General features: G+C 45.0%; 1 protein-coding gene across 1 annotated transcript in view; it reads right to left on the bottom strand.

Moving 5' to 3' along the window:
- creb3l1 (cAMP responsive element binding protein 3-like 1) overlaps positions 1–18,970 on the bottom strand; it is a 139,996-nt gene extending 121,026 nt beyond the window's left edge. Inside the window, exon 1 of the mRNA XM_048545526.1 lies at positions 18,506–18,970. Coding sequence (XP_048401483.1) covers positions 18,506–18,604 — 99 coding nt within the window. The 5' untranslated portion in view covers positions 18,605–18,970. The remainder of the gene's footprint in view (positions 1–18,505) is intronic.
- Between the last annotated feature and the right edge of the window lie 5,730 nt (positions 18,971–24,700).

Here is a 24,700-nt window from a genome sequence, read left to right as displayed (position 1 = left end):
GACTAAGTCCTGCTCCAGCTACTGCACTCACAGCCACGTGTCCTGAAGTGGATTACACACGGACAGCTATGTATTTTTATGAGAACACTGGATCCCAGCTCAAATCCAGTGGTCTGCTCAGTTAAGATTCCAGCTACAACCTGCCCCACATTGAGTGTGGCATGTGGAGGATTGGCAGTATCTTCTGTTTTTTTTAAATGGCCCAATATTCAGATAAAGATGTTGCAGGTTTAAAGAGAGGTAGTGGATGAGATAGTGCAGCACAGACCACAGCAGCTGAATGCAGGTATGTGCAAGTGAAAAGGACATTAATGAAATCAGTCAGTCTCTGGATTACTTATTGAATCTGGCAGGCCGCAGACAGGGATGTGTTTTGACCTGTGTTTCTCTATATCGGAATTCTATTTAGATGGAATATCTACACAGCTGTCTCCTGTAACAGTTTAAACTTGCCCTCTTTTAATGAGGTGTCCCCGTATTGATAACCTGCAAGCAATCATCTACCACAAGTAACCTCCAACCAATTTTCTATACCTTGGGGCCAAACTATTCCAACAAATACTTTTGCTATTCAGAAAATGTAGTTCAACTGTGCTTGCTCTGTTACTTTTGGGAACAGAATGTTAGAGTGAGCTAGACAATGCTACGATAGAAAGTGTTACAATGTGGGAGTGTATACACTCAATGTTATAACAGAGAGGGCTACAGGCAAGGATAATAACAGAGCAGATAACCATACGAAGGTGCGCAAACAGAGGTAAAGATAGGTGAGGGAATTAAGAGCTGGTGATATATATTCAGCCCTCACTCCTTCCACCCCCAACCTGAAAGGATTCAGGAGTTGCACATCTGCATGTGGCCTGGACAGTGGCCAGCAATGCATGCACAACTGCCTGGGCTTGTGACAATGCACAATCAGCATCACCTACAGTGCAGCAAATAACTGGGACAAAAGACAAATATAAATTACCAGAGTCTACTAATTCCCAAACTCTAAAGGGCTCTCAATCTCACTGAGATTCCATGTGAATACTGCCTGGTTACACCAGACAGAGTGTGTTATGGCTCTGTGCAAGGGAGCCTGGATAGCTCACTGTGTAAATCATGGGATCCTCAATCCATGTCATTGCTACAAACTTCCCCCATTGGGTAATGTCATTTCCATCAACATTTTATACAAATTACTTCTATCTCCTGTCCTTCAATGAAATATTCCAATAAACATTCCACTTTGGAAATTGGGATTTTATTTGCTAATTGTACCTAACTGATCCTCGGTCATCACAAGCATGCTTCACAGCAGAAAGAGTTGATAAACAGAGGGTACAAGAACTTGCTTTTTGTTGAGGACGGCTGCAGAATCTAAAAGTGGAGAACTGTTAACCTGAGTCTGCTTTCAGTTTCCTGACAACTCTGCCAAATACTGAGGAGACAAAGGTTAGAGTTGAAGCAAGGTATTGGTGCAGGAGGGTGTGATTGGTGATAGAAACAGCAGATAATGATCCATCAGATACTGAGAGCGACGGTCATACAGTCATATTGTCATACAGCACAGAATCAGCCCCTTCAGTCCAACCAGTCAATGCCGACCGAAATCCCAAAGTAAATTGGTCCCACCTGCCCGTGCCTGGCCCATATCCCTCTGTGGAAGGTAAGGATAATGGGGCAATCCTGCCATGATTGTGGGAGTGGTTTGGTGACTGAATGGAATGGATTCAGTCCAGAGCCCTGTCAACCAGAATGAGGTAAGCCCCCAGCTCAGGATGAGGTGAAGGCCTAGGGGGACAAGTTGCATTGAACAAAAAAATGTGATCGGGGACTGTGGAACTGGAAGGAATGGGATCCTTAAAGGAAGCACGGTGTAAGAATGTGGAGTTGAGATCACTGTGGGAGTCAGTGCACTGATGGTGAATGTTGGTTTATAGCCAGATGTGAGGTCAAAGGGCAAGGAGTGGAGCGCAAGTTTCAGAAATTGATCATGTGAAGGTAATGGTTAGAATTGTAAACAAAGATGGTGGTATTTTCCAGCTGAGGATAAAAGCAGTAATTCTCATCAATCTACCGGAAGAAGACGTGAGGGAGGGGGGGGCCTGGGTAGGAGAACATAGAACATATACCATGAAAGGGCAGGTATCAATGGGATCACCTTTTATTTGGAGTTGAAGGAGAATGTGATTGAGAGAAATATGGATTATGTGAGACAGTGGAAGCGGGGGGTTGGATGTTCCCCTCTTCAATGAGGTAGCATAGAGCCTCAGACTGTCCTGGTGGGAATGTGGGGAGATTGGATGTCCAAGGTGAAAGGGAGATGAATAGGAACAGGAAGCAGGCGACTATTAAAGCAATGCACAGTATCAGAACAGTCAGTGGTGAAGGTGGAAAGAGACTGAACAGACAGAGAAATAAGTCCAGAGGAGCAGGTACAGGCTTAAAGAATGGGTCTACAGGGGCCGAACATTTTGTGTATTTTGGGAAGGAGGTCACAGCAACTTGTGCAGTGTTGGGAATCTGCGAAGTTGTACACCTTGAGACAAGGATTTTCACAGAGGTTGACGGAAATTATAGTGCCAGAAACAATGGTCAGATGTTTAGTCATGTGTTCCTTATGCTGCTAGTGAATTCACAGGCTCATCATGTGCTGGGGTGGGGGTGTCCAAGAAACAAAGTATGCGTCATTATCACTTGTATTTAACGGGTTTAAACCAAGCAGGTCATCACCACACTCTTCGAACTTGGTTTCATCAGTAACCCTTCTCCGAACATCCAACTCTAGTCTTTAAAAAGCGGGCACCTTTGTCCCTCCCCTTCTCTGTCAGGCACACCTCACTTGGCAGCAACCGAGGGAGAAGGATGTGAGTTCAGGTTCCCATTCCAAGGCTTTGCACTCGGATATTCAGGGTCACATTCCGGGGCAGCACCAAGGAGTGCTGCACTGCCAGAAGTACAGTCTCTCCGATCAGACATTGAGATAAGACCCAGCCTCGCGAGTGGATTTAAAAGACGACTAGACACCATTTCAAAGCAGAGGTGAGTCATCCCTGGATTCCTGGCCAGTATTAATCCCTCCATTAATGTTACAGAAACAGGTTTGCCATTCGTTGTTGTTTGTGGGGCCTTGCTGTGTGCCAACTGGCTCTACATTTCCTACATGATAACACCTTATGATATTTTTCATTGGATACAAAATACCAAGGCGAGCCCTGAGGTCAGGAAAGGTACTGTACAAATGCAAATGCTTCCTTTTTCTCTCTCCTCCCTTCGTCCCCTTGTGGTATTTGTAAAATCTGTTTCAGAGATAGCAGGAACTGCAGACGCTGGGGAAGCTGGGGTAACAAGGTGTAGAGTTGGATGAACACAGCAGGCCAAGCAGCATCTTAGGAACAGGAAAGCTGACGTTTCAGGATGAAGGGTCTAGGCCTGAAACATCAGCTTTCCTGCTCCTCTGATGCTGCTTGGCCTGCTGTGTTCATCCAGCTCTGCACCTTGTCATCTTTGTGAAATTTGAATCTGATTTACATCTTCAACAAAGATTGCATCAGCTGTCGGTGGGCTTGAAGATGTAACAGCAACTAACAACCGATTCTGAGCTTGATTCAAAAATAAACTAGGGAGCAGTGGCGGGGCAGACAGAGAAACCAAAATAAACTCCACGGAGGAAACGAAAGCAAAACCGACAGAAGACGAGAGACAGAAGCGAGACCAGCAGGATGTCAGCCAGAGGAGTGACAGACAGTGGGGGGAGGTGGGCAAGCTCAGAGACATTTTGCAGGTGTGACAAGTGCTCAGGCTAAGTTTGTGTCACCAAAGATTTGGAGTGCTACATTTATCTGGGTGTTCACGACAGACGCCCTTCCATCCTCGCTGACAATGTTACTGAGTTCCATCCGGTCCTGCCAAATCCAGGGCTTCATTGGACACAATTTGATGAGGGAGTCACAGTGGGGCACGAGGGAGAATTGGAAGCAAAATGGGATGGAGACACGGGAGAACAATGAGGAGTGAGGAAGGTGGACAGAGGGAAAGGTGAGGGAAACACGGTCGAGATGGAGATGGACAGGACGGGGAGGTAGGTGAAGTGATAAAGGGAGGTGACAATATGATATCGGGGACAGTCAACATTCCAGAGTCTGGAGGATGATTCCCACACTGAGACCCACCAGCACAAATTTGTTCAGTCAGTGGTAATCAGAACCAACAGGCCCCAACTTCTGGCTGGCACTTTTGGGCAGGTAGGACATTAAGTCTACTGTCTGTCTGCATGGAGAAGGATCTCAGTGGGTAATGCTGGACCAGCCACAGAGAGGAAGGGTCAACAGTTTGTCACATGGGAGGAGAAGGCTGGAGGTTGGAGAAAGGCATGGAGAACAGAGACAAGAGGAGGGTGGGTGAAATAGTTGGTGGTAGGGGGTGTAGCATTACGGGTTAATAGCTGTTATGCAAAAACGTAGGGTACATCATCAGATCACATGGCACTAGGACCTGATGCCCTTTCAGCATTACTCACTGGGATCTTGGATCATGCAGACAGTGGGGGTGGCACGGTGGCTCAGTGGTTAGCACTGCAGCCTCACAGCGCCAGGGTCTCGGGTTCAATTCCAGCCTCGGGTGCCTGTCTGTGTGGAGTTTGCACATTCTTCCCGTGTCTGCGTGTGTTTCCTCCGGGTGCTCCGGTTTCCTCCCACAGTCCAAAGATGTGCAGTCTAGGTGGATCGGCCACGTTAAGTTGCCCGCAATGTTCAGGGATGTGTTGATCTAGATTAGATGGGTTAGAGGGTTGGGTCTGGGTGGGATGCTCTGAGAGTCATTGTGAACTTGTTGGGCCAAAGGGCCTGTTTCCACACAGTTCTATGTGATAAACTCAGAAGTCCTGAAGGAAGAAGACTTAAATGGAGTCCTGCTAAACCATGTCTCTGCAAACGGTGTTAATGGTTACTAAATATTCAATAGTTCACTCTGGTGTAGTTTCCAATCCTCAGCTGTCATAAACATCCAGAATGCAGTTAATGGATGAGCAAAGTTGATAGCAGTGTAACGATGGGACAGGGTTAGGCAATCAAAGGAATGAAAAAATTCTGCATCGTTGCTAGGTGCTCCTGGCAAGGCTGTGCTAATTCCTCAAAGCTCAAAACCAACCTGGTATCTTCAGGCAGCTCTCTGGCCTTGAAGATTGCAGGGTGCCAGTCGGTCCTGACCATTCAGCGCTTTCTAAAGCGAGCCTGTGTGTTTAGAATATTGGTGGAGTGCAATCTCAGTCTGTCAGGGTGGCACTTCAACTCACAACATGTGGGATCCCTGGTGTGCTGCGACTCGCTGCCCACCACAGGTGCACTCTGCCTGCCAGTCGCCCCCAACTTTTGTTTATTATCCATTCACAGGATGGCTCGGGCAGCATTTATTGTCCATCCTTAATTGCCCACAGGGCAGTTAAGAGTCAACCACATTTCTGTGGGTCTGGAGTCACGTGTGAGCCAGACTGGATAAGGATGACAGTTTCCTTCCCTAAAGGACATTAGTGAGCCAGATGGGTTCTTCCAAACAGTCAGCAAAGGTTCATAGTCATAAACAGATTCTTAAATCCCGATTTTTACTGGATTCAAATTCTACCATCAGCCGCAAGGGGATTCGAACCTGGGACCTCAGGCCGTTACCTGGATTAACAGCCCAGTGATCATGCCACTAGGTCATCATCTGCCCGGACTCCTGATGCATACCTGATGGGCGAATGGCCTCTATCTATGCTGTGGAGATTCCATACTTCTAATGTGTAAGTGGCGGGGGGGGGGGGGGGGGGGGTGGCGTATACAACCCTTTTTTACACAATCCCAAGTTGTCAGCACTTTTAAACTTGTTGGTCAGCTGTTGTCGCCCGGTACTGGGGCAGCGATCTCCTCACAGGGTGGGAAGGTCGTGCTGTTGGTACAGAGAGGAGAGTCAGAATGAGCTTCACTCTCCGCCCTCCGTCCACGCCCGCTTCCCCACTCTTTCTGCACACAGGCCCAAACCCCAGCAAGGGAGCGCGAAACGAAATCAGTGGGTGCCACGCTTTAATGCTGACGAGGGTGGGAGCAGATTAGTGAGGGGGAGCGGGGCCCAGTTTATATAAAAAAAAACTGGAAAGAAGCAAAAGCTGTTAACGTAAACAGCAGCCAGCAGCGGTCATACAGTCCTCTCTCCTCCTCTGATCTTGGTGGGTGGGACAAGACAGCTACAGCTGGAATTTCTTAAGGTGAGGAAATAAACAGAGTCTGCCGCAAATGATTTCTTTGCCTCTTAAAGCTGCATGTTTGACAGAAACACTTCTAAATATTCCACTGAACTGAGTTCAGTTAAAATAACATCTGAACACAGACCTGGGCAGAAATGATTCTGAGGCTGCCCAGGGTTGTGTTGCTCTGCTTCCCAATGCACTACCTGTTACTGAGATGCAATTTAGCCTCATTGCTGGGCCGGCCAGCTTGGCTGCTCACCATTAGCCCCACCTCACACCCTTGTATCAGTGGTATCAGCTATCACACACCCACCCTGAAATACCAGGCTTTGAACCCCAAGGATTTAAACACAGTATCTGAGTGAATACTCCAATGCAGTAGTCAGGGAGTGCTGCATGTTGATATCTGTGGGAGCTCTCTGTGCTTCTGTGTTTTTCCACATTCAACTAGCCTTGGACGGGTTGAAAGTGCTTTAAGGTGCCCTGTTGGTGTGAAAGGGGCAAAACTCACATGTTGCTTCTGCAGTGAAACCAGCAGGGACGTGATGGTGTGGTGTCAGCACATCTGCTGCAATACTATTCAGCGTTTAACCTTCAATACCAAGCTTCGAGTCAAAAGAGAATCAACCACTCCAGCAACTTCACATCACAAAACCGAGATGGGACGGTTAGAATTTCTAAACAAGCTGGTTCCAGGCACCGAGCTTATCCCCATTCAAACAGCAGGAGTTTTTTTTAAACAGGAACTAGAGCTTTCTTTTCATTTGTCCATGCAACGCGAGGATCACTGGTGGAGGACTAACCTACTCTGTGACCACTGGATGATCCTGCAACATCTGATGAGATGATACTCTTTCCTCTCGTCAATCAGGAGGCCACTCAGTTCCACCTTACTGCCCCACTGGGAAACTGATCAGATAGGTGGGTTGACAATTTTACGCAGTTATCTCAGAGTACAACGGGACCTTGATCAGATGGGCCGAGGAGTGGCATTTGGAGTTTAATATAGATAAATGTGAGCTGCAAATATTCTGGGAAGGCAAATCAGAGCAGGACTTATACACTTGATGGAAACAGCCTGGGGAGCATTGCCAAACAAGAGACCTTAGTTTTTAGGTTCACAATTCCTTGAAGGTAGAGGTGCAGGCAGTCAGGGTAGTGAGGAGGCATTTGGTACACTAGCTTTTACTGGTTTGTGCACTGAGTATAGGAGTTGGGACATCATGGTGCAGCTGTGCAGGACATTGGTTAGGGCTACTTCCAGAATACTGCGTCCAACTCTGGTCTCCCTGCTATAGGAAGGATGTTGTTAAACTTGAAAGGGTTCAGAAAAGTGTGTTGCCAGGATTGTAAGGTTTGAGCTATAGGGAGAACTGAATAGGCTGGGGCTATTTTCCCTGGAGAGTGAGGGGTGGCCTTATGGAGATTTATAAAGTCATGAGGGGCAAGGAAAGGGTGAATAGCCAAGATCTTTTTCCGAGGATAGGGGAGACCAAAACTAGAGGGTGTGGGATTAAAGTGAGAGAGGAAAGATTTAAAAGGGACTTAACGCACAACTTTTTCACACAGAGGTTAGTGTATGTATGGAATGAGCTGCCAGAGAAAGTGGTGGAGGCTGATACAATTACAACATTTCAAAGACATCTAGATGGGTGTATGAACAGGAAGGGGTCAAAGCTTCCCTGCTGGGCCTGCTGTGTTCATCCAGCCCCACACCTTGTTATCTAGGGTTCAAAGTGATAAGGGCTGAATACTGGCAAATGGGGCTAGATTAATTCAGTATATCTGGTTGGCAAGGATGAGTTGGACCAAAGGCTTTTTTTTCCATGCTGTACAACTCAAAGACTATGTCTCCTGCAGGATTTTGAATTCCTTTAATCGAAATTGAGGTTAAATAGTTTGGTTAGTCTAATGAGGATTGAATAGTTTGGTTAAATTGATAGAGATTGAATGGGCTCAGTTAATTAAATGGAGATTGAACACATTAGGTTGAAATTACTCTCAAAGGCTGAGGGAGGGCTATGTTAAAGTCTCCGTTCCTGAATGATTGAAATGCTGGGTGACCTTTGAAATGAGATTGAATTGTCTCAATCACAATCCTGCCGTACACAAACAAACCCATGGCACAAAAGGTGCCTAGAGCTCAGCAAGATATTGACTGAAAGGAGCACAAAGATGAATGGTGGAGAACAACTGTTGAAACAGCTTCACTGGACCTTACGCCAGGGACCTTTAAATCTCAGCAACAACTTGGGTAAAATCAGGTCAACATTCGCAACAATTCACAATGTCAGGAACTAGAGACGGTGACAGGAGCCAGCTTCCCTCTGATGAGAAGCAGACCACGTCCTTCAGAAAGCCTGGTATCTTGAAAATATATCAGATAAAGCAGACAGCGCATGAGGGCAAGTTAAAACAGATCTGTTCTGTACAAATGCCTCTTAATGCCCAGGTCGAGACAGAAATACCCAGTATATTTCTCATTAGCAATGGTATACTTGGCTATGGGAATGGGTGGGGCAAAAGACATTTAGGTGCTGAATCAGCTGTGATTGTATTCAATGACTGAATGGCCTACTCCTGTTCTTACACTTCCTGGTTCCTAGATCCAACATTAGACGGTGTCATCAATCCTGGCTGGCATAAAGGTACTCAAAGAATGAGCCTTATTAACTACCATTGACAAAAGGACTGAACAAGGTGATGTTAGGTTTCCCCAATTGGTCGAGCCAATTCTACTCAAGGATAGAGAGCGGGCTCTGTTCATTGTTGACCTGAGCAGTGATCACTCATAATGCTGAAGGACTATTGAACAAGATAGTAAGCTGTCCAACCCATTCCTATTTGCACCATCATCTAGGACCCCTGGGGGTTGTAGCAAACAGAGTTAATCCGATACCCCCACGTGGTATCAGTTCTTGGTCTTGGTCACATCATCATGTGATATACAATAAAGCAATTACTATGAGTCCAAGTTGTATAGAATATTTAAAAAATGCAAAGATTGATTCATAGTTTCATAATGAAAGAAACAATTAGCGTACTCGAGAAAGTTAGCCTGAAGTACCAAAACAAGACAGTAAGAGATTCTTTAAATTTCTGACAACAAAGTAATAAAACGATGATGTTCATTTAGAAAGTGAGCACAGGGAACTAAAAATGGAAAATAAGGAGATGACAGGGGAATTAAACAGATATTTTGCATTGGTTTCCATTGTTGTGGATACGAGCCAAGAAATAACATTAACTCAGGAAACAGAAGGGAGCAATGAACTCAAGAAAATTACTATCATCAGGAGTGGGACTGAGCAAAACGTTGGAGCTGCAGTTTGCCAAGATCCTGGGTCCCAAATGACCTTCATTCAGGGGTGTTAAAAGAATCAGCTAATTGTGAGACTTGGTGCATTGGTTTTAATGTTACAAGGCTTAGGGATGGTCCCATTACATTAGAAAGTAGCAAATGCAACCTCTATGTACAAACAAAGGGGAAGAAGAGACAAAGCAGGAAACAACAGGCCAGTTAGCTTAGCTTAGCGACCGTCATGGGGAGATACTAGGAATTACTATTACATCACAGCAGGGCATGACCAGAAGCTTAAAGTAATCAGGAAAAGCAAAAATGGCTTCATGAAAGGAAAATCACGTTTAATCAATTTACTGGAGTTTTTTGAGGAAGTAACATGCACTGTAGTTAAAGGGAACCATTAGATGTATTGTACGTGGATTTCCCAAAGCTAACTGAGGTGCCACTTCAAAGCTCATGGATAGGGGTAACATATTAGTATAAGTAGGAGATTGGCTAGCTAACAGTTCAGCATAAATAGGTAATTTTCTGGTTGTGAGATATAACAAGTGATGTGTCACGCAGACCAGTGCTAGCAGTCCAACTTCTTACAGTTTATATAAACGACAGGATGAGGTTCAAAGGTATAATGTTAAACGTGTTGATGACATGAAGCAGAGCATTGATGATAAAAGTCTCTGATCATTATGCAGACATCAGAACACGTTAGAAGAGTATTAATTTTCCCCTTGCTTTATATTCTTGTGAATTGTCTTGATGGGTGCACTGAAGAAGGGTCACTGAACCCGAAACATTAACTCTAATTCCTCTCCACAGATGCTGCTAGACCTGCCGAGTTTTTCCAGCAATTTCGGTTTGTGTACATTCCTGGAAGTTTAATCGCGTGACCATCTGCTTCCAACCACTCCATCCCACTAACAGTTAGCCAAAATGGGTTGGTGCACTGCCTGTCCGTGACAACTTGGAAAGTAAACACACTCTTTGCTTGCTGAGCGAGCGCCTCTTGGATCCTGATTAGACAGCCACATCTGACATAGATTTACAAGTAACAAGCAAAAGTGCTCAAAGAAAATTAAAAAGGAAAACACATTCATTTTTAATGTTTGATGGTTTTTGTCCCTGGTTGCACATAGCAGCATCCTAGAGATTTATCTTCAGTTTGTGAATACTCTGGGTTAACCCCAGAGCATTGGCAACCCTGCAGTGCAGAAATGTAACACTTCAATTGAATGGACGGGGAGATTGAGTCACAGAATGAGGCGGATAACTGTGAAATAAGTAACTTCTGGCAGAAAGCTAAAACATTTGAAGTAAGTCAGACACAGGAACAATGCTAATTGCTGAAGGTTCAAGTGTAGTACCACCTCCAATGTCTCATAAATTAACTTGTTTTATCCCCTTTGACTCGAGAGCTCCCTGAAGTGCAATGAATGAAATATATTCACCTTGTCATGTAACATCAATCACTCCCAGGTAATCACAAAGAACAACATACACAGCTTTCTCTCTTTGGTATCCCTCTTCCCCACTCTACCAAGGGAGGCCAATGCTGTGACAAATGTCTATTTGCCAGATACAAGTCTCTGTGTTCCTCTCTGCCTGAGGCTGTCAACGAAGTGAGGAATACTTAGCTTGGATTCCCCCAGGACCTGGGTCTAACCAGCGTCATTCTGGAGCAGTCTTAGTCCCAACAGAATTACTTCAAACCGAGGTTTCGGAAGCCAGGGAGCACAGTGTAAAATAATAGGCTCCAGCACAGACCCCTGAAATGCTTTAGAAACTGAAAGAACCGCAGATGTTATAAATGAGAAACAGAAGTTGCTGGAAAAGCTCAGCAGGTCTGGCTGCATCTGTGAAAAGAAATCAGAGTTTTACCTGTCTGAGTATTAATTATATAGTTCCTGTCACAGAGATAGCATGAACATGCAAACCAGCCTTCCATCCATTGACTCCATCTATACTTCCTGCTGCTGTGGGAGAGCAAACAATATAATCAGAGATCTGTCCCACCCTGGTTATACTCTCTTCCACCCTGTGCAGAATGCATAAAAGTTTGAATATACATATGAGCAGATTCAAGAACAGCTTCTTCCCCGCTGTTACCGGACTTTTGAATGGAGCCCTCAATTCTGCTCTCTCTCTCTCTGCACCTTCACTGTGGCTGTAACACTGCATTGTGTTAATCTACCCTGTTGTATTTTGTACGGTACAATCTGCCTGTATAGCATGCAGAACAGTACCTCTCACTGTATCTCGGTACATGTGACAACAATAAATCAATCAAACCTTCGAGGTAATGTAAAGTTATTGGATTCCAAATTATTTCGATACAATTACACCACCCTCAATATTGGCTAAGGGACATAGAACTAAGAACAAAAAATACACCACAGGAACAGGCCCTTCGGCCCTCCAAGCCAGCACCAATACATTTTGCCCTTCCATCCTAAAAGTGCCTTCACTTAAAAGATCCATATCCCTCCATTCCCTTCCTAGTCATGTATTCGTCCAGGTGCTTCTTGAATTTTGCTATTGTGTCCATTTCCATCACCTCCTCTGGCAACATGTCCCAGGCTGTCACCACCCTTTGTGTGAAAAAGCTGCTTCACACATTTCTTTTAAACTTCCCTCCCCAACATTGTCGACTTTAAACCTGTGTCCCCTAATAATTGCCCCCTCCACTCTGGGGAAAAGCCTCATACTTTCCACTGTCCCTATGCCATTCATAATCATAGGATAGAATCGTAGAATCCCTACAGTGTGGAAACAGGCCCTTCGGCCAAACAAGCCCACACCAACCCTTGGAGGATCCCACCCAGACCCATCCCCACCCCGTATAACCCACCTAATCTGCACATCCCTGAACACTACGGGTAATTTAGCATGGCTGATCCACCAAGCCTGCACATCTTTGGACTGTGGGAGGAAACCGGAGCACCCAGATGAAACCCACGCAGACACGGGGAGAATTTGCAAACTCCACACAGACAGTGGCCCGAGAGTGGAATTGAACCCAGGTCCCCAGTGCTGTGAGGCTGCAGTGCTAACCACTAAGCCACTCTGAATCGTCTAAACTTCTATCAGGTCACCCCTCAACCTCCTGCAATCCAGTGAAAACAACCCCAGTCTGTCCAACCATTCTCCACAGCTAAAATCCCACATACCAGGCAACATCCTGGTAAACCTTTTCTATAGCCTCTCCAAAGCATCCACATCCTTCTGGAGGTGCAATGATGAGAACTGTGCGCGATATTTCAAGTGCGGCCTAATTAGCTTCAATCTCAGTGTCATATGTAGAGAACGCTGTTGTAGTGACCATTTTTAGTTCATACTGATTTCACATAAAACGACAGCACTGTGTAAGGGTCAGAACTCCGATAGAGAATGAATACAGGAAATAAGTCGGAACTGACGACTCCCTTGGTAAAGTATCCTGCCAATGCACGCTGTCAGCTCGTGTATAAAGAATGGTTGATAGGCTGAGGTCCTAGGAGCAGACAGACCTGGGAATATACACGCACACATTATTTAAGGCAGCCGGGCCATTTTGGAAACAATTTTGCTTTATTCATTGATGGGATGCGGGCATCACTGACCAGGCCTTTGTTTATTGCCCATCAGGCAGTTAAGAACTTACAGGTCTGCAGCCACATATCGGCCAGACCAGGTAAGGACAGCGCTCTCCTTCCCTAAAGGACGTGAACCTGACAATCAATACGGTCTCATGTCTATTTCCATAGCTCTTAATTCAACTGAATCCAAACTCCACCATCTGCCATGGCAGGATTTGAACCCAGATACCCAGGACACGGCTAGGGTCTCTGGATTAATAGTTTAGCACTAATACTACTGTTCCTGTGAGGATGTAAAGGTGTTCCTTGGGAGCTGCAGAAAAGATCTGAAGAAGTGTCGTGTCGAACTGTCCATCTGCAGCCAGGCCTGCTGAGTTTCTCCAGCACTTTCAGTTTTAATGCAGTGAAGATTGCTGAGAATGGTTGCCGGAAATGAGGGAGCTCAGTTACATAAATTAGATTTGGAGAAGCCGGGCCTGTTTTCTTTAGAGTGTTAGAAGGCTGCGAGGAGATTCGATCAAGGTGTTTAACAATTACGAGGTGGAGGAGGGGGCTGGACATGTGGATAGAGAGAAACTGTCCCTATTGGTAGAATGATTGAGAAGTAGGGGGCACACATTTAAAGTAGTTGGCGAAGGAAGCAACAGCATTATTGAACAGTGTGTCGTTCGGATCTGGAATGCATTGCCTGTGACAGAGGCTGAATCAATCGGGGCTTTTGAGAGGGAATCCGGTCATTGACTGAAGACGATAGGTGTGCAGGGATGTGGGGGGAGGACAGAGGGAAGAACATGGCCACGAAGTAACATTCTACCAATGTATGAGATAATGTTTGTGTGGCCCTGTCCCCCGCCCCCAGCTTAAAGAGCCCTTCCCCTTTGGGTCAGCTATCCCAGCAACCAGGAAATGGCTGTCAGATGGTTAAGACACCCAAGGTGAACTTTCCCAAGCCAGCAGAGAGGAATTCCTGTCTCCGACAGCTACTTACTAGTCAAACTGCCTGGCAACTACTGAATTCCCAGCAGCTGGTGATAGCCAGGTCTGTAACACTGGCAGCTAGTGAAAGAGGTGCCCAGCACTGAGGCCCAGACTTAAAGCAAAATCTTTCGCCTGATCAGGATCTGCCGTGAGCTTGTTACCTCAGTCACATTTTCACAGTTTCTAGTTAGCTGAGTACCCCTTATTTAAAATTACTCTCCCCCCAATTCACAACCCATCCTTTTGTATCTGGCCTTTCTGCGGCTACTCATTCCCCTCCTTTTGGCCCCTCTCTCCTTTTGGAGCCTCACCGCCCCTTCCACAACTGCCAAACTGCTAAGCCCAACCTGGTACTGTCACTGCCTGCGCCCTGGTCCCACAAGGACCTCCCCTTGCTCACTGCCAGCATTCACCATCTTTCTGGTCCACCAGATACAGGCTCCTTCTCCTCCACACAGGAGAGAAATGGCCTCTGATTGGAACAGTTGTTCCTCAGAGAGTCTGACTGCCCAACATACGGAAGAGATTCTTTCATTCCCACAATCTGGGAATACAGCGGGAGGCAGATTCTCCCACAGCCTCCATCCCTGTTGTGCCCCCAGCCTGCCACGCTTGGATGATCAGCACCCCCTGACGTAACTGGGGCACATTGGAACTTGGAATTGAGCATGGATGACTAAAGGTTATGGGATAGTAACTCTGTGGTGTAAAGGTCACGCATGGACTGGCAGATATGAGGTCTCACAACGACAGCAGACCGGGTTACAGACTTCAGACAGCATTGGCACAGTAGCAATATCACTACAGCTGTAATCCAGAGATGTGGGCTGATGGTCTGGGGCATGGATTCATCTGCTACTCTTTAGAAGGGACATCTACCACGACATACAACTCATTGTAGCTGACTCTGAAGTGGCCTTACAAACTACTCGAGCAAATAGGGAATGGGAAACAAACAGATGCGTTATCCGTGCTCCCCACATCAAAGAACAAAGAAAATTACAGCACAGGAACAGGCCCTTCGGCCCTCCAAGCCTGCGCCAATCAAGATCCTCTGTCTAACCTGTCATCTATTTTCTAAGGGTCTGTGTCCATTTGCTCCCTGCCCATCCATGTACCTGTCCAAATATATCTTAAAAGACGCTAACGTGTCTGCGTCTACCACCTCCGGTGGCAACGCGTTCCAGGCACCCACCACCCTCTGTGTGAGGAAATTACTATAAACTCACTGACCTTGCAGCAGTCCTATTGATGTGGTCAGGCAGTGCATGGCAGTCACCTGGCATTGACAGTACAGAGGAGGGGTGCACACTGAAAAGACCTTGGACAGGAAAGGTTTGGGAAGGGTTAAGGGTTGAAATACATCCCACGCAGACCAATAGAAGGATTACTGCACTTCTAAATGAAGCAGTGTCTGGAGTCACAGCCCTCATCAGTCACGACAAAATGCATGGAACACAAAGGGCACCTTTCATAGTGCTCATGTCCAATAAGCTTTACCTCACCATCCAATGTCAGAGAGTGGACATCTACATCTCTGTCAGAATCTCCACCAGGTGTGTTTTTTAAAAGTTCCATGTTATGAGAAGAATGAGTCATTGCTGCGTTTATCAGAGCTTCACCCATGGAAGGAAAGGCACAGACAAATTCATAAGTACTATCTTGAACTTTCATTCCTTCCTTCCGACCCCTTATCCCAAGCCCCACCTTACACCCAGCAGCCTTCCTCCACCCCTCCACCTCTCAATCTCTTCAAGACCTTTTTGAAATGGCACCATTTGACCAATCTTTGGTCACTCCTCCTTGCATTTTCTTTGCACTGGTATCAACTTTATTCTTAGCACCCCCGTGTGATGCTGTTTTCATTAAAGTAACTACCTAAGTGCACGAAGTTGTTAATTGAGAGAGAAGAAACACGTGCTAGTAGGAACATATGCACGTTGCGACGGGCACACTCGAACCACAGAGCCATCAACAAACAGCCACTGAGATACACTGGCAAAGTCATACAGGTAGTCCAAGCACACAAATAGACACAGGCACACACAAGGAAACAAAAATGCAGGTGAAACAGAACAGAGACATGAGTGTGCAAAGACTTTGTGCAAGTTGGTCAAACTCAACATTTGGCTATGAGCAAGCAGGGAATCACCTGGAATAAAGGACACAGGCCAGGATATGCAAGTCAACATCTCTGACAGTGCAGCACATTCTGGATACTGAAGCCGAGATTACAGGCCCATGTTTCTGAACTGGGACGTGTAATGACAACTTTGTAACTTGGAAGATGCAAGTGCTAGCAAGTCGTACAACCCAGGTATGAAACAGACTAACAGCAGGAACTTAAACAGGAGCAGGCCAAAAATAAACCAGGAAGAAAACTGGTAAATACTGAAAGCAATTAGGAAAATGAATCTAGAGCAAAAAAAACTAGCAATTTCCTGAGAGCAAGCTGGGAGACTCATATAGGAAGAAAATAGGCCTAAACACAAAGCCTAAAGCAGAAACAAAACTAATAGTCACCAGGGCAAAACAGGAAAATACTCAGAAGAAGCAAACGTATAAATCCAGGGTTCAAGTCCCACCAGCTCTAGAAGTGTGAGAGAACACTGTTGAAAAGATCAGTTAGAAAATATCTATAAATTTAGAACCAGAAAGTAGCAGGAACAGATTAAGAACCAGTGAGGGTTGCACTGGTTGGAGGAGCGATGTGAGAGTATGAGGCTTTAGAACAATCAGCTTGAATGACCAATAAGACATCATCACGAATACAACTTTCGCTCCATCTTACCAAATGTTAATGTAGAATCTATAGGTGATTAAACAGTATAGACATGACTCAGCCACACCATCCCAGCCATATGGCAATAGATGCATCTATATAATAACTGTAAAGAAGTATTTAAAGATTGGGTCCATTAGCCATATAGTGGAAAATAGCAAACAATGGATATTCATTAATCCAGTGATAAGTATAATACAGACAGTATTAAATGTGTATAGTTTTTTCATATGCCATATTCTTTATATACTATATTACAATATATTAGCAACACATGCTATATAGAATGGTGTAGATGATACAGTATAGTACCATATTTGCATTTGTTCTACATAATGCAATGGACACCAAACTGTTCCACAGATGAAATCAGAGCACATTAACTGTTCCTAATCACTTTAACAGAGCTTGCCTGTCTCACACTCACACAGGACTGGTCCTGTTCACTGCACTGCATTCTAAAAACCTGCACTGCCCTCCCGCATCCTAATGGAGCTGAATTGTCTCCCTTTACTCCACTGGGACCAGACTGACTATCACCAGCATTTTCACACAAACACCTTTCTTTAGGTAAACATCTCCTGAATTGAAAAAAAAATTATTTCTCAAATACATTCCAAATGTAGGTGCTCGGTGCTAAAATTCATAATGTACCATTCTGTTATAAGCTGCTTTATGTGGTGGGAATTCCAGCTCCCCAATTATTATACTAACTCGCCAGCAAATGAGCCCTGTTTTCTGAGCTGTGTTCCATATAAAATACAGCAGAGAACTCCAACTAAGTGGAATATCCTGCAGTAGGATGTGCACAGCTGGTTTCCTTTCAAGCAGACATATAAAGTGAATCCACAACGGTCTGAGTCAGCTCAGAGACACTGATTACAGCTGAAGTTTGTATTAGTATTATCAAGAGCCGGTTGACATTTCACTTTGTTGGGGTATGGTTTAATTGAAAACCACAGAGAAGGAAAATATGTCTTGGAGGGGTAGCACATCTGTGTGAGTAAGTGTTTTTGTGTTACATGACTTGGTGAGTAACTGAATCCCTGGGAGTTTGTGTTTGTGAGGATCCCTGTACCTGTGTGTATCTGTCTGTACAAGCTTGTCTCAGTGTGTGTGTTTGTGAGGATCCCTGTACCTGTGTGTATCTGTCTGTACAAGCTTGTCTCAGTGTGTGTTTGCAAATACATTTGTGTGTACTCTGTCTGTGTATGTGTGTGCGTGTGGTTTCTGTCTCCTTCCTCACTTGTATCTGTGTACGTTTATGTCAGTTTCATTATGTGTGCCAGTATCTCTGTGTCTGTATGTATTTGTGCATTGTTCATGAGTGTTTCCGTGTGCATGTCTGTGCGTTTCTGTATTTTTTTAAATATTTCTGTGTGCAGTGTGTTTCCGTGGTTTGTACATTTCTGTGGTTTGTATATTTCAGCGTGCATGTCTGTTTTGTTTTGTCAGTACATTTTTATGCCTCTTCTATGTTTCTGTGTGTCCAGTATTTTCGTATAGAGTTTGATTTGTGTGTGTGTTTGCGTGTATTTCAGTCCTGGTCTGACTGGAACAAGCACAAGATGAAGTGGAAAAGTAGTAGGATGTTGGAGATGGAGAGAGAGTGCAGAAGGAGCTCTGTACAGAGAAGCGAGCTGCTTAGCCCAGAAACTTACCACATTGGTGAGGAAATCGGCTTCGTTCAAATCTTCCAAGTCCACAAGGCTTGAAGCTGCGAAGAGTTTCTCTACTCCAAAGTTATCCAGGATATCCATAGTGGCTGACAGAGCTGGGGAGGGAAAGTGGGGGTTGTGGTTTAGGGGATCCGGTGGGATCGTGCACGATGCTGGAGCTCAGGGGAATAGCCTTTAGGAGCCCGGGCTCTTTAACCCGTGCTCCGGGCTTTGCTAAAGGCTTCCCCTGCCGTTCGGAAAGCTCGGGCTGTGCCGGTGCAGCTCTCGCTGTGTCTGGGAGCTCTCTGATGTCTGTGTTTGATGTCAGTTTCACACAAACTGGTAGCCAGCTGCAGATTCTGGGCTCGGTCTCTGTCTATTGGCTGTCTCTCTCTCTCTCTCTCCTTCTCCTTGTATGAACTCCGACCCAAACTTCATCTGACTGTCACTAGCCAGTTCACACACAGTCCTCACACCTCCCCACCCCCCACCAACCCCCACTCCAAGACATAACGTCACTCCCCTCTCTGCACTGTTAACCTTTTCAGTTCTCTGAGCCAGCAGCTGGAGAGCAGGTATTGTGTTAAACCTAGATCCCTCTCCCTCACAGTGCTGGGGGCAACTAGATAGATGTACAGATAACTTCAAAGTGCCAGCTGAAGGGCAACGACGGACCAATTTGACACCTACAAGAATAAACCTCCTCCATTCCCCAGCTCCGTCCTGCTGCCCTTGTCCACTGGGTAAAGCCCAACTGTTGCCACAGCATCACCATTTTTAGCCACCTACACCCTCCTGTAACAGGTAGTTTTTGACTTGATTTCTTATTGTGATGTGCCAAAAGTACTGTTTTGCCAGGCAAATTGTACCCTACATCAGGGCAATAGAACAGAATGCCGAATATAGTGTTACAGCTGCTGAGAAGGTGCAGAGAGAGATCAGCTCTCATATATGAGAGGTCCATTTGTAAGTCTGATAACAGCAGGGAAGAAGCTGTTCTTAAATCTGATGGTACGTGTTTTCAAATTGTTGCATCTTCTGCCCGATGGAAGAGGCTGGAAGAGAGTGTAACCGGTGTGGGAGGGGTTGATTATGTTGGCTGCTTTTCCAGGCCAGTGGGAAGTGTGGATGAAGTCAATGGAAGGAAGGCTGTTTCTCGTGAGGGACTGGCCTATGTTCGCACTCTCTGTAAATTCTTACAGTCTTGGGCAGAGCAGTTGCCATATCGAGCCATGATCCATCCGGATAGAATGTTTTCTATGGTGCATCCATAAACGTTGGTCAATCCTTGTGGACATGCTGAATTCCCTTAGCCTTCAGAAGAAGTAGAGGTTTTGGTGTGCTTTCTAGACTGTAGTATTGAGGTGGATGGACCAGGACAGATTGTTGGTGAGCCTTACTCTAGGAACTAGAAGCTCTTAACCACTTCCACTTTATCTTCCACCCTGCTTCCTGAAGTCAATGACCAGACTTCACAAGCACATGTTCTCTGTAGCCACGTCAAATTGCCAACCAGGGAAGTGCCCACAATATTCTGCATTTTCCCACTGCGTTTCACCAACAATAAAGGTCATGGTACACCTTCCGAAGAAGGTCGCCATTTTAGTGTGGTGGACACCATCCCAAGCCGTGAGAGGCCAGCATCCATTACCACGGTTCTGCCCTCACTGTCTCTCAGAGCTGGGTTAGGATATGGCCCTCATCCTCACTTTTGACCCCACCATATTCAAGTCAGCATCTTCCACCAGCTCTGGCATCATGTCACCACTGAATGTGACCTCCCAACCTGACCCACTTCTATCCAAATTCCATCAGGGACACCCTGGTTCATCCTTAAACACCCCCCATCCATCACTCATGCAATTACAAGAAATATAACAGATGCTCCCTACAGCCTTTAAGACTGAACATTGAATTCAGCAACTTCAGAGCAGGAACTGAGTCCAACAATTTTGTCTTTTTTTGACAAATACCAGTGGCATTGTTTTATGCCTCTGCTCTAACTGAGCTGTGCTTTATTGTGCTATTAACACTGGACCAGCGCTTTTTTTAAAACTACAACCATTACTGTTCCCTTACCCTGCTTTCCACAACATCTTTGGCATTTAATGTCCCCTTCCCAACCCTTCCTTTAAATGCCTCCTGTTTGTTTCAGCTTCAGTACGATACCCATCGCATTTTCTCCTCTCTTTCCAGTTCTGAAAGGTAGTCATCCTGAAAGCAACTTCACCTCTCTTTCTCAGATACTGCCAGACCTGCCGGGTCCTTCCCTGGCTTTCTGTTTTTACCCACCCCAAAGACTTGATGTGCCAAGACAGCGACGTCTTAACAAGGCTGAACGTTTTTAAAGGGTAGGAGCAGAAATGAGGTAAAAAGAGAGTTTGTAGAATCCCAATGGCATGGAAGTAGGCCATTCGGCCCATCACGTTCACACCATCCCACTGAAGAGCATTCCACCCAGACCCTATCCCTACATTTCACATGACTAATCTATTAACCTGCACATCCACGGCCAATCCCTCTGATGTGGACATCTTTGGACCGCGGGAGGAAACTGGAGCTCCTGGAGGAAACTCCCACACACACTGTGCAAACTCCGCAGAGACAGTCACCTGAATCAAACCCGCACTCTGGCCCTGTGAGGCAGCAGTGCTAACCACTGAGACGCTATGCCACTCTCTGCCATCGCAATTCATAATTCCGTGCTGCAGTGTTCATGTAGATGTGCATATTGCAACAACAACATGAACTCCTTGTGTGACTGGACCCACCATCTCACGTGTCACAAGTGAGTTACACACCGAGTGTCTCCATTTATTTAATTTGCTAGTTAAACACACAGTTAGCCATATGTCGCTAGTGACTGTGGCGTCGGACAGCATTGTAGCTGCGAGGAGGTTGTACCTATTATAAAGGAGGTAAAGGACAGCAAAGGATTGAATGGGGAGCCTCCAGGAGAAAGCTCACATATGCCCCCTGGTGGACGACCTGCTGAAGACCATCTTTGCTCCCCCAGGTCATGCAGGTACATGGCTGGAGGAATATCATGAAGACAAAACAGGAATGAGGAGAGGAAAATAAACCATCTTCAAGGGAATTGCAGAGTTAAGAATTTTAATGGAATTCTGTCATTCTATCGCACAACAATTAGAGCTCTAAGTGTGGAGAAGCTGTCTCTGCAGCTGTGAGATGTAAAAATAGATGTGTATATTTTGATGACTGAAATGGTCTTTAAGTCTAAAAGTGTCCTGTTTAAAAAAATGTATATATTTCTATTTTTTGCACTGAAAACAGAGCTGTTAAATATAGCAGATCAGGCAACCCAGCAAACTTTGGCAGCTTTAATTATTCTGTGGGTTAGACTGAACTGTTGTTGGAAACAAAAGCAAAACACTGCAGATGCTGGAAATCTGAAATAGAAACAGAAAATGATGGAAGCAACATCTGTGAAGAGAGAAACCGAGGTAATGGGTCACAGGTTGCCAAGGAAGATAACAGATTGAATAAATACCCATTACTTATGGTTGAAAAGGCATTTAGCACGCTTGCCCTCATTGTTCAGTCCTTTGAGTATCAGAGTTGGGACATGATGGTGAGGTTGTACAGAGCACTGGTGAGGCCTCTTCTGGAATACTGTGTCCAATTCTGGTCACCCAGTTATAGGGATGATATTATTAAGATGGAGATTTACCAGGATGCTGCTGGGTATGGAAGGTTTCAGTTGTAAAGAAGGGCTGGATAGGCCGGGCCCAAAATGTCAGCTTTCGTGCTGCTCTAATGCTGCTTGGCCTGCTGTGTTCAACCAGCTCTACACCTTGTTATCTAGGGTAGGCTAGGACTTTTTCACTGAAGTGTAGAGGGTTGAGAGGCAACCTTATTGAGATCTGGAACAAATCAGAGGGGTATTGATAAGGTTAATGGTAGCTGACTTTTCCCAAGGATGGATGATTTCAAGACCAGGTTAAGGAATTGGGAAGTAAGCAGATGGTGGGGGAGCAAATTAGATTGAGTGAGTTTGAAACCAAATCGGCTGCAGAAAAAGAAATAAAGAGAGATAGTTGAATATTGGTTTAAGAGAAAGTAAAAAGTGAGTCAAAGGAACAAAAGGAAGAAAAGAACTTAATAATTAAATGTGTTCTGAGGAAGGGTCACTTAACCCGAAATGTTAACTCTGCTTTCACTCTCCACACATTTCTACAGTAAAAGGAGAAAGACTTAAAAAAAGACAAAAAGACAAATTTTTTACACAGAGGGTGGTTTGCGTATAGAATGAACTTCCTGAGGAAGTGGTGGATGTGGGCACAATTACAATGTTTAAAAGACATTTGGACGGGTACATGAATAGGAAAGGTTTGGAGGGATATGGGCCAGGAGCAGGCAGCTGGGACTGGTTCACTTTGAGATTATGTCTGGCATGGACTGGTTGGACCGAAGGGTCTGTTACTATGCTGAATGAATGTGTGATTCTATGGATCAGCAACTCATTGGGAAAAGGTACTTGTGAATTATGGATTGTGACAATTCGCTGGATGATGTCTGCCACTCCACCAATAACTATAGCACACATCCCCACCCTGCCACCACCACCACCCCCTCCAATCACCCCCCCACACACACACAGACACACACACACACACACACACATACACACACGCACACACACATGCACACATATAGCACCAACCTTCTTATGATTGCTCAGTTGAGTGGACAGTTGGTTTAAAGAGCAGTGTGATGCCAACAGCATGGGATCAATTCCCATCACCAGTTGAGGTTAATCTGAAGCAATCTTCTTCTCAACCTTTCCCTTCACCTGAGGTGTGGTGGCCCCCAGGTTAAATCAGTGCCGTTTGTCTCTGTCTATTGAGGGATCAGCCATGTGATCTGGTAAGACTATGGGCAATATGACATCGTGATATTAATCAAGTTACTGTACTTACACATTAATTGTCATTAAATATGCTGTAGAAAGTTAAATCCATTAATTAATAATGTCAATGCTTTTTAGCAATGTGCTGGGTATTAAAGTGTGCCATTCAACATCAAATGTAAGGAATTATATGTCTGGTGAAGTCTGTCAGGTACTGAATGGCTCAATTATTAAATTCAAAAACAGAAATTGCTGGAAAACTCAACAGGTCTGGCAGCATGTCTGGAGAGAGAAAGCAGAGTTAATGTTTCAGGTCCACTGACCGTTCCTCAGAACACATTTAATTATTAAATAATTTATCTACCTTTTGTTCCTTTGACTCAATTTTCTCTTTCCCTTAAACCAATTTCAACTCTCTTTATTTCTCTTTCTGCAGCCAATTTGGTTTCAAACTCATTCAATCTACCAGGCTCCTCTGTCCTTTGTTTATTTCCCAATTCCTTAGCCTCACACTGTTCACTAGGCTTCCAGATACACTCATGTTCTTGCCATGTTTGTACATAGTTCCAGCAACTTTGTGGGAAATCTGCTTAAATGTAAAGGTCCACAAGCGAAACACGGAGGAAACTACAGAGAGATTCAAGTTTGCTGATAACACAAAGATCGGAGACATTGTAAATAGCATAACCAGGAGCATAAAATTACAAAGAGACATTGATAAATTAAGTGAATGGACAAAATTGCGGCAGATAGCTCTCAGCACAGCTAAGTCTGAGATCATCCACTTTGGACCCAGAAATAATATAGTTTTTTTTAGTTTTTGTTTTATATGGTGGAAACCTGGGAACAGTGGTGGTCCAAAAAAATAAGAGGTCAATGTACATAGAACATTACTTGTGGTAGTTAGGTACAAAAAATAATCAAATGGATAATGGAATGTTAACCTTTCCAACTAGAGAACATGTAAACGGGAGGAAGTTTTTTTTATACAAATCCCTGGTTAGACCACATCTGGAGTATTGCACACAATCCTGGGCCCCACACCTCAGAGAACGGATGTATTAGTGTTGGAAGGACCACAGTGTAGATACACCAGAATGTTACCAGACCCTAAGGGTTGGTTTATGTGGACAAATTACACAAACTAGGCTTGTATTCTGAAGAACACAGAAAGTGAAGGGACGGTTTTGTTTAAGGTTTCTAAACATTTTGAAAGGAGTTGATAGAGTAGATAGAGAGAGACATGTTCTGCTGATGGGGTGGTCTTGGACAAAGAGGCATCACATTAAAAAAAAAGGTTGTTGCAATTTCAACAAAAAAAAGACAGA

This window comes from Stegostoma tigrinum, chromosome 17, assembly GCF_030684315.1.
Source record: "Stegostoma tigrinum isolate sSteTig4 chromosome 17, sSteTig4.hap1, whole genome shotgun sequence".
Taxonomy (NCBI): Eukaryota; Metazoa; Chordata; class Chondrichthyes; order Orectolobiformes; family Stegostomatidae; genus Stegostoma; species Stegostoma tigrinum.
This window is presented reverse-complemented; position numbering and strand designations above follow the sequence as displayed.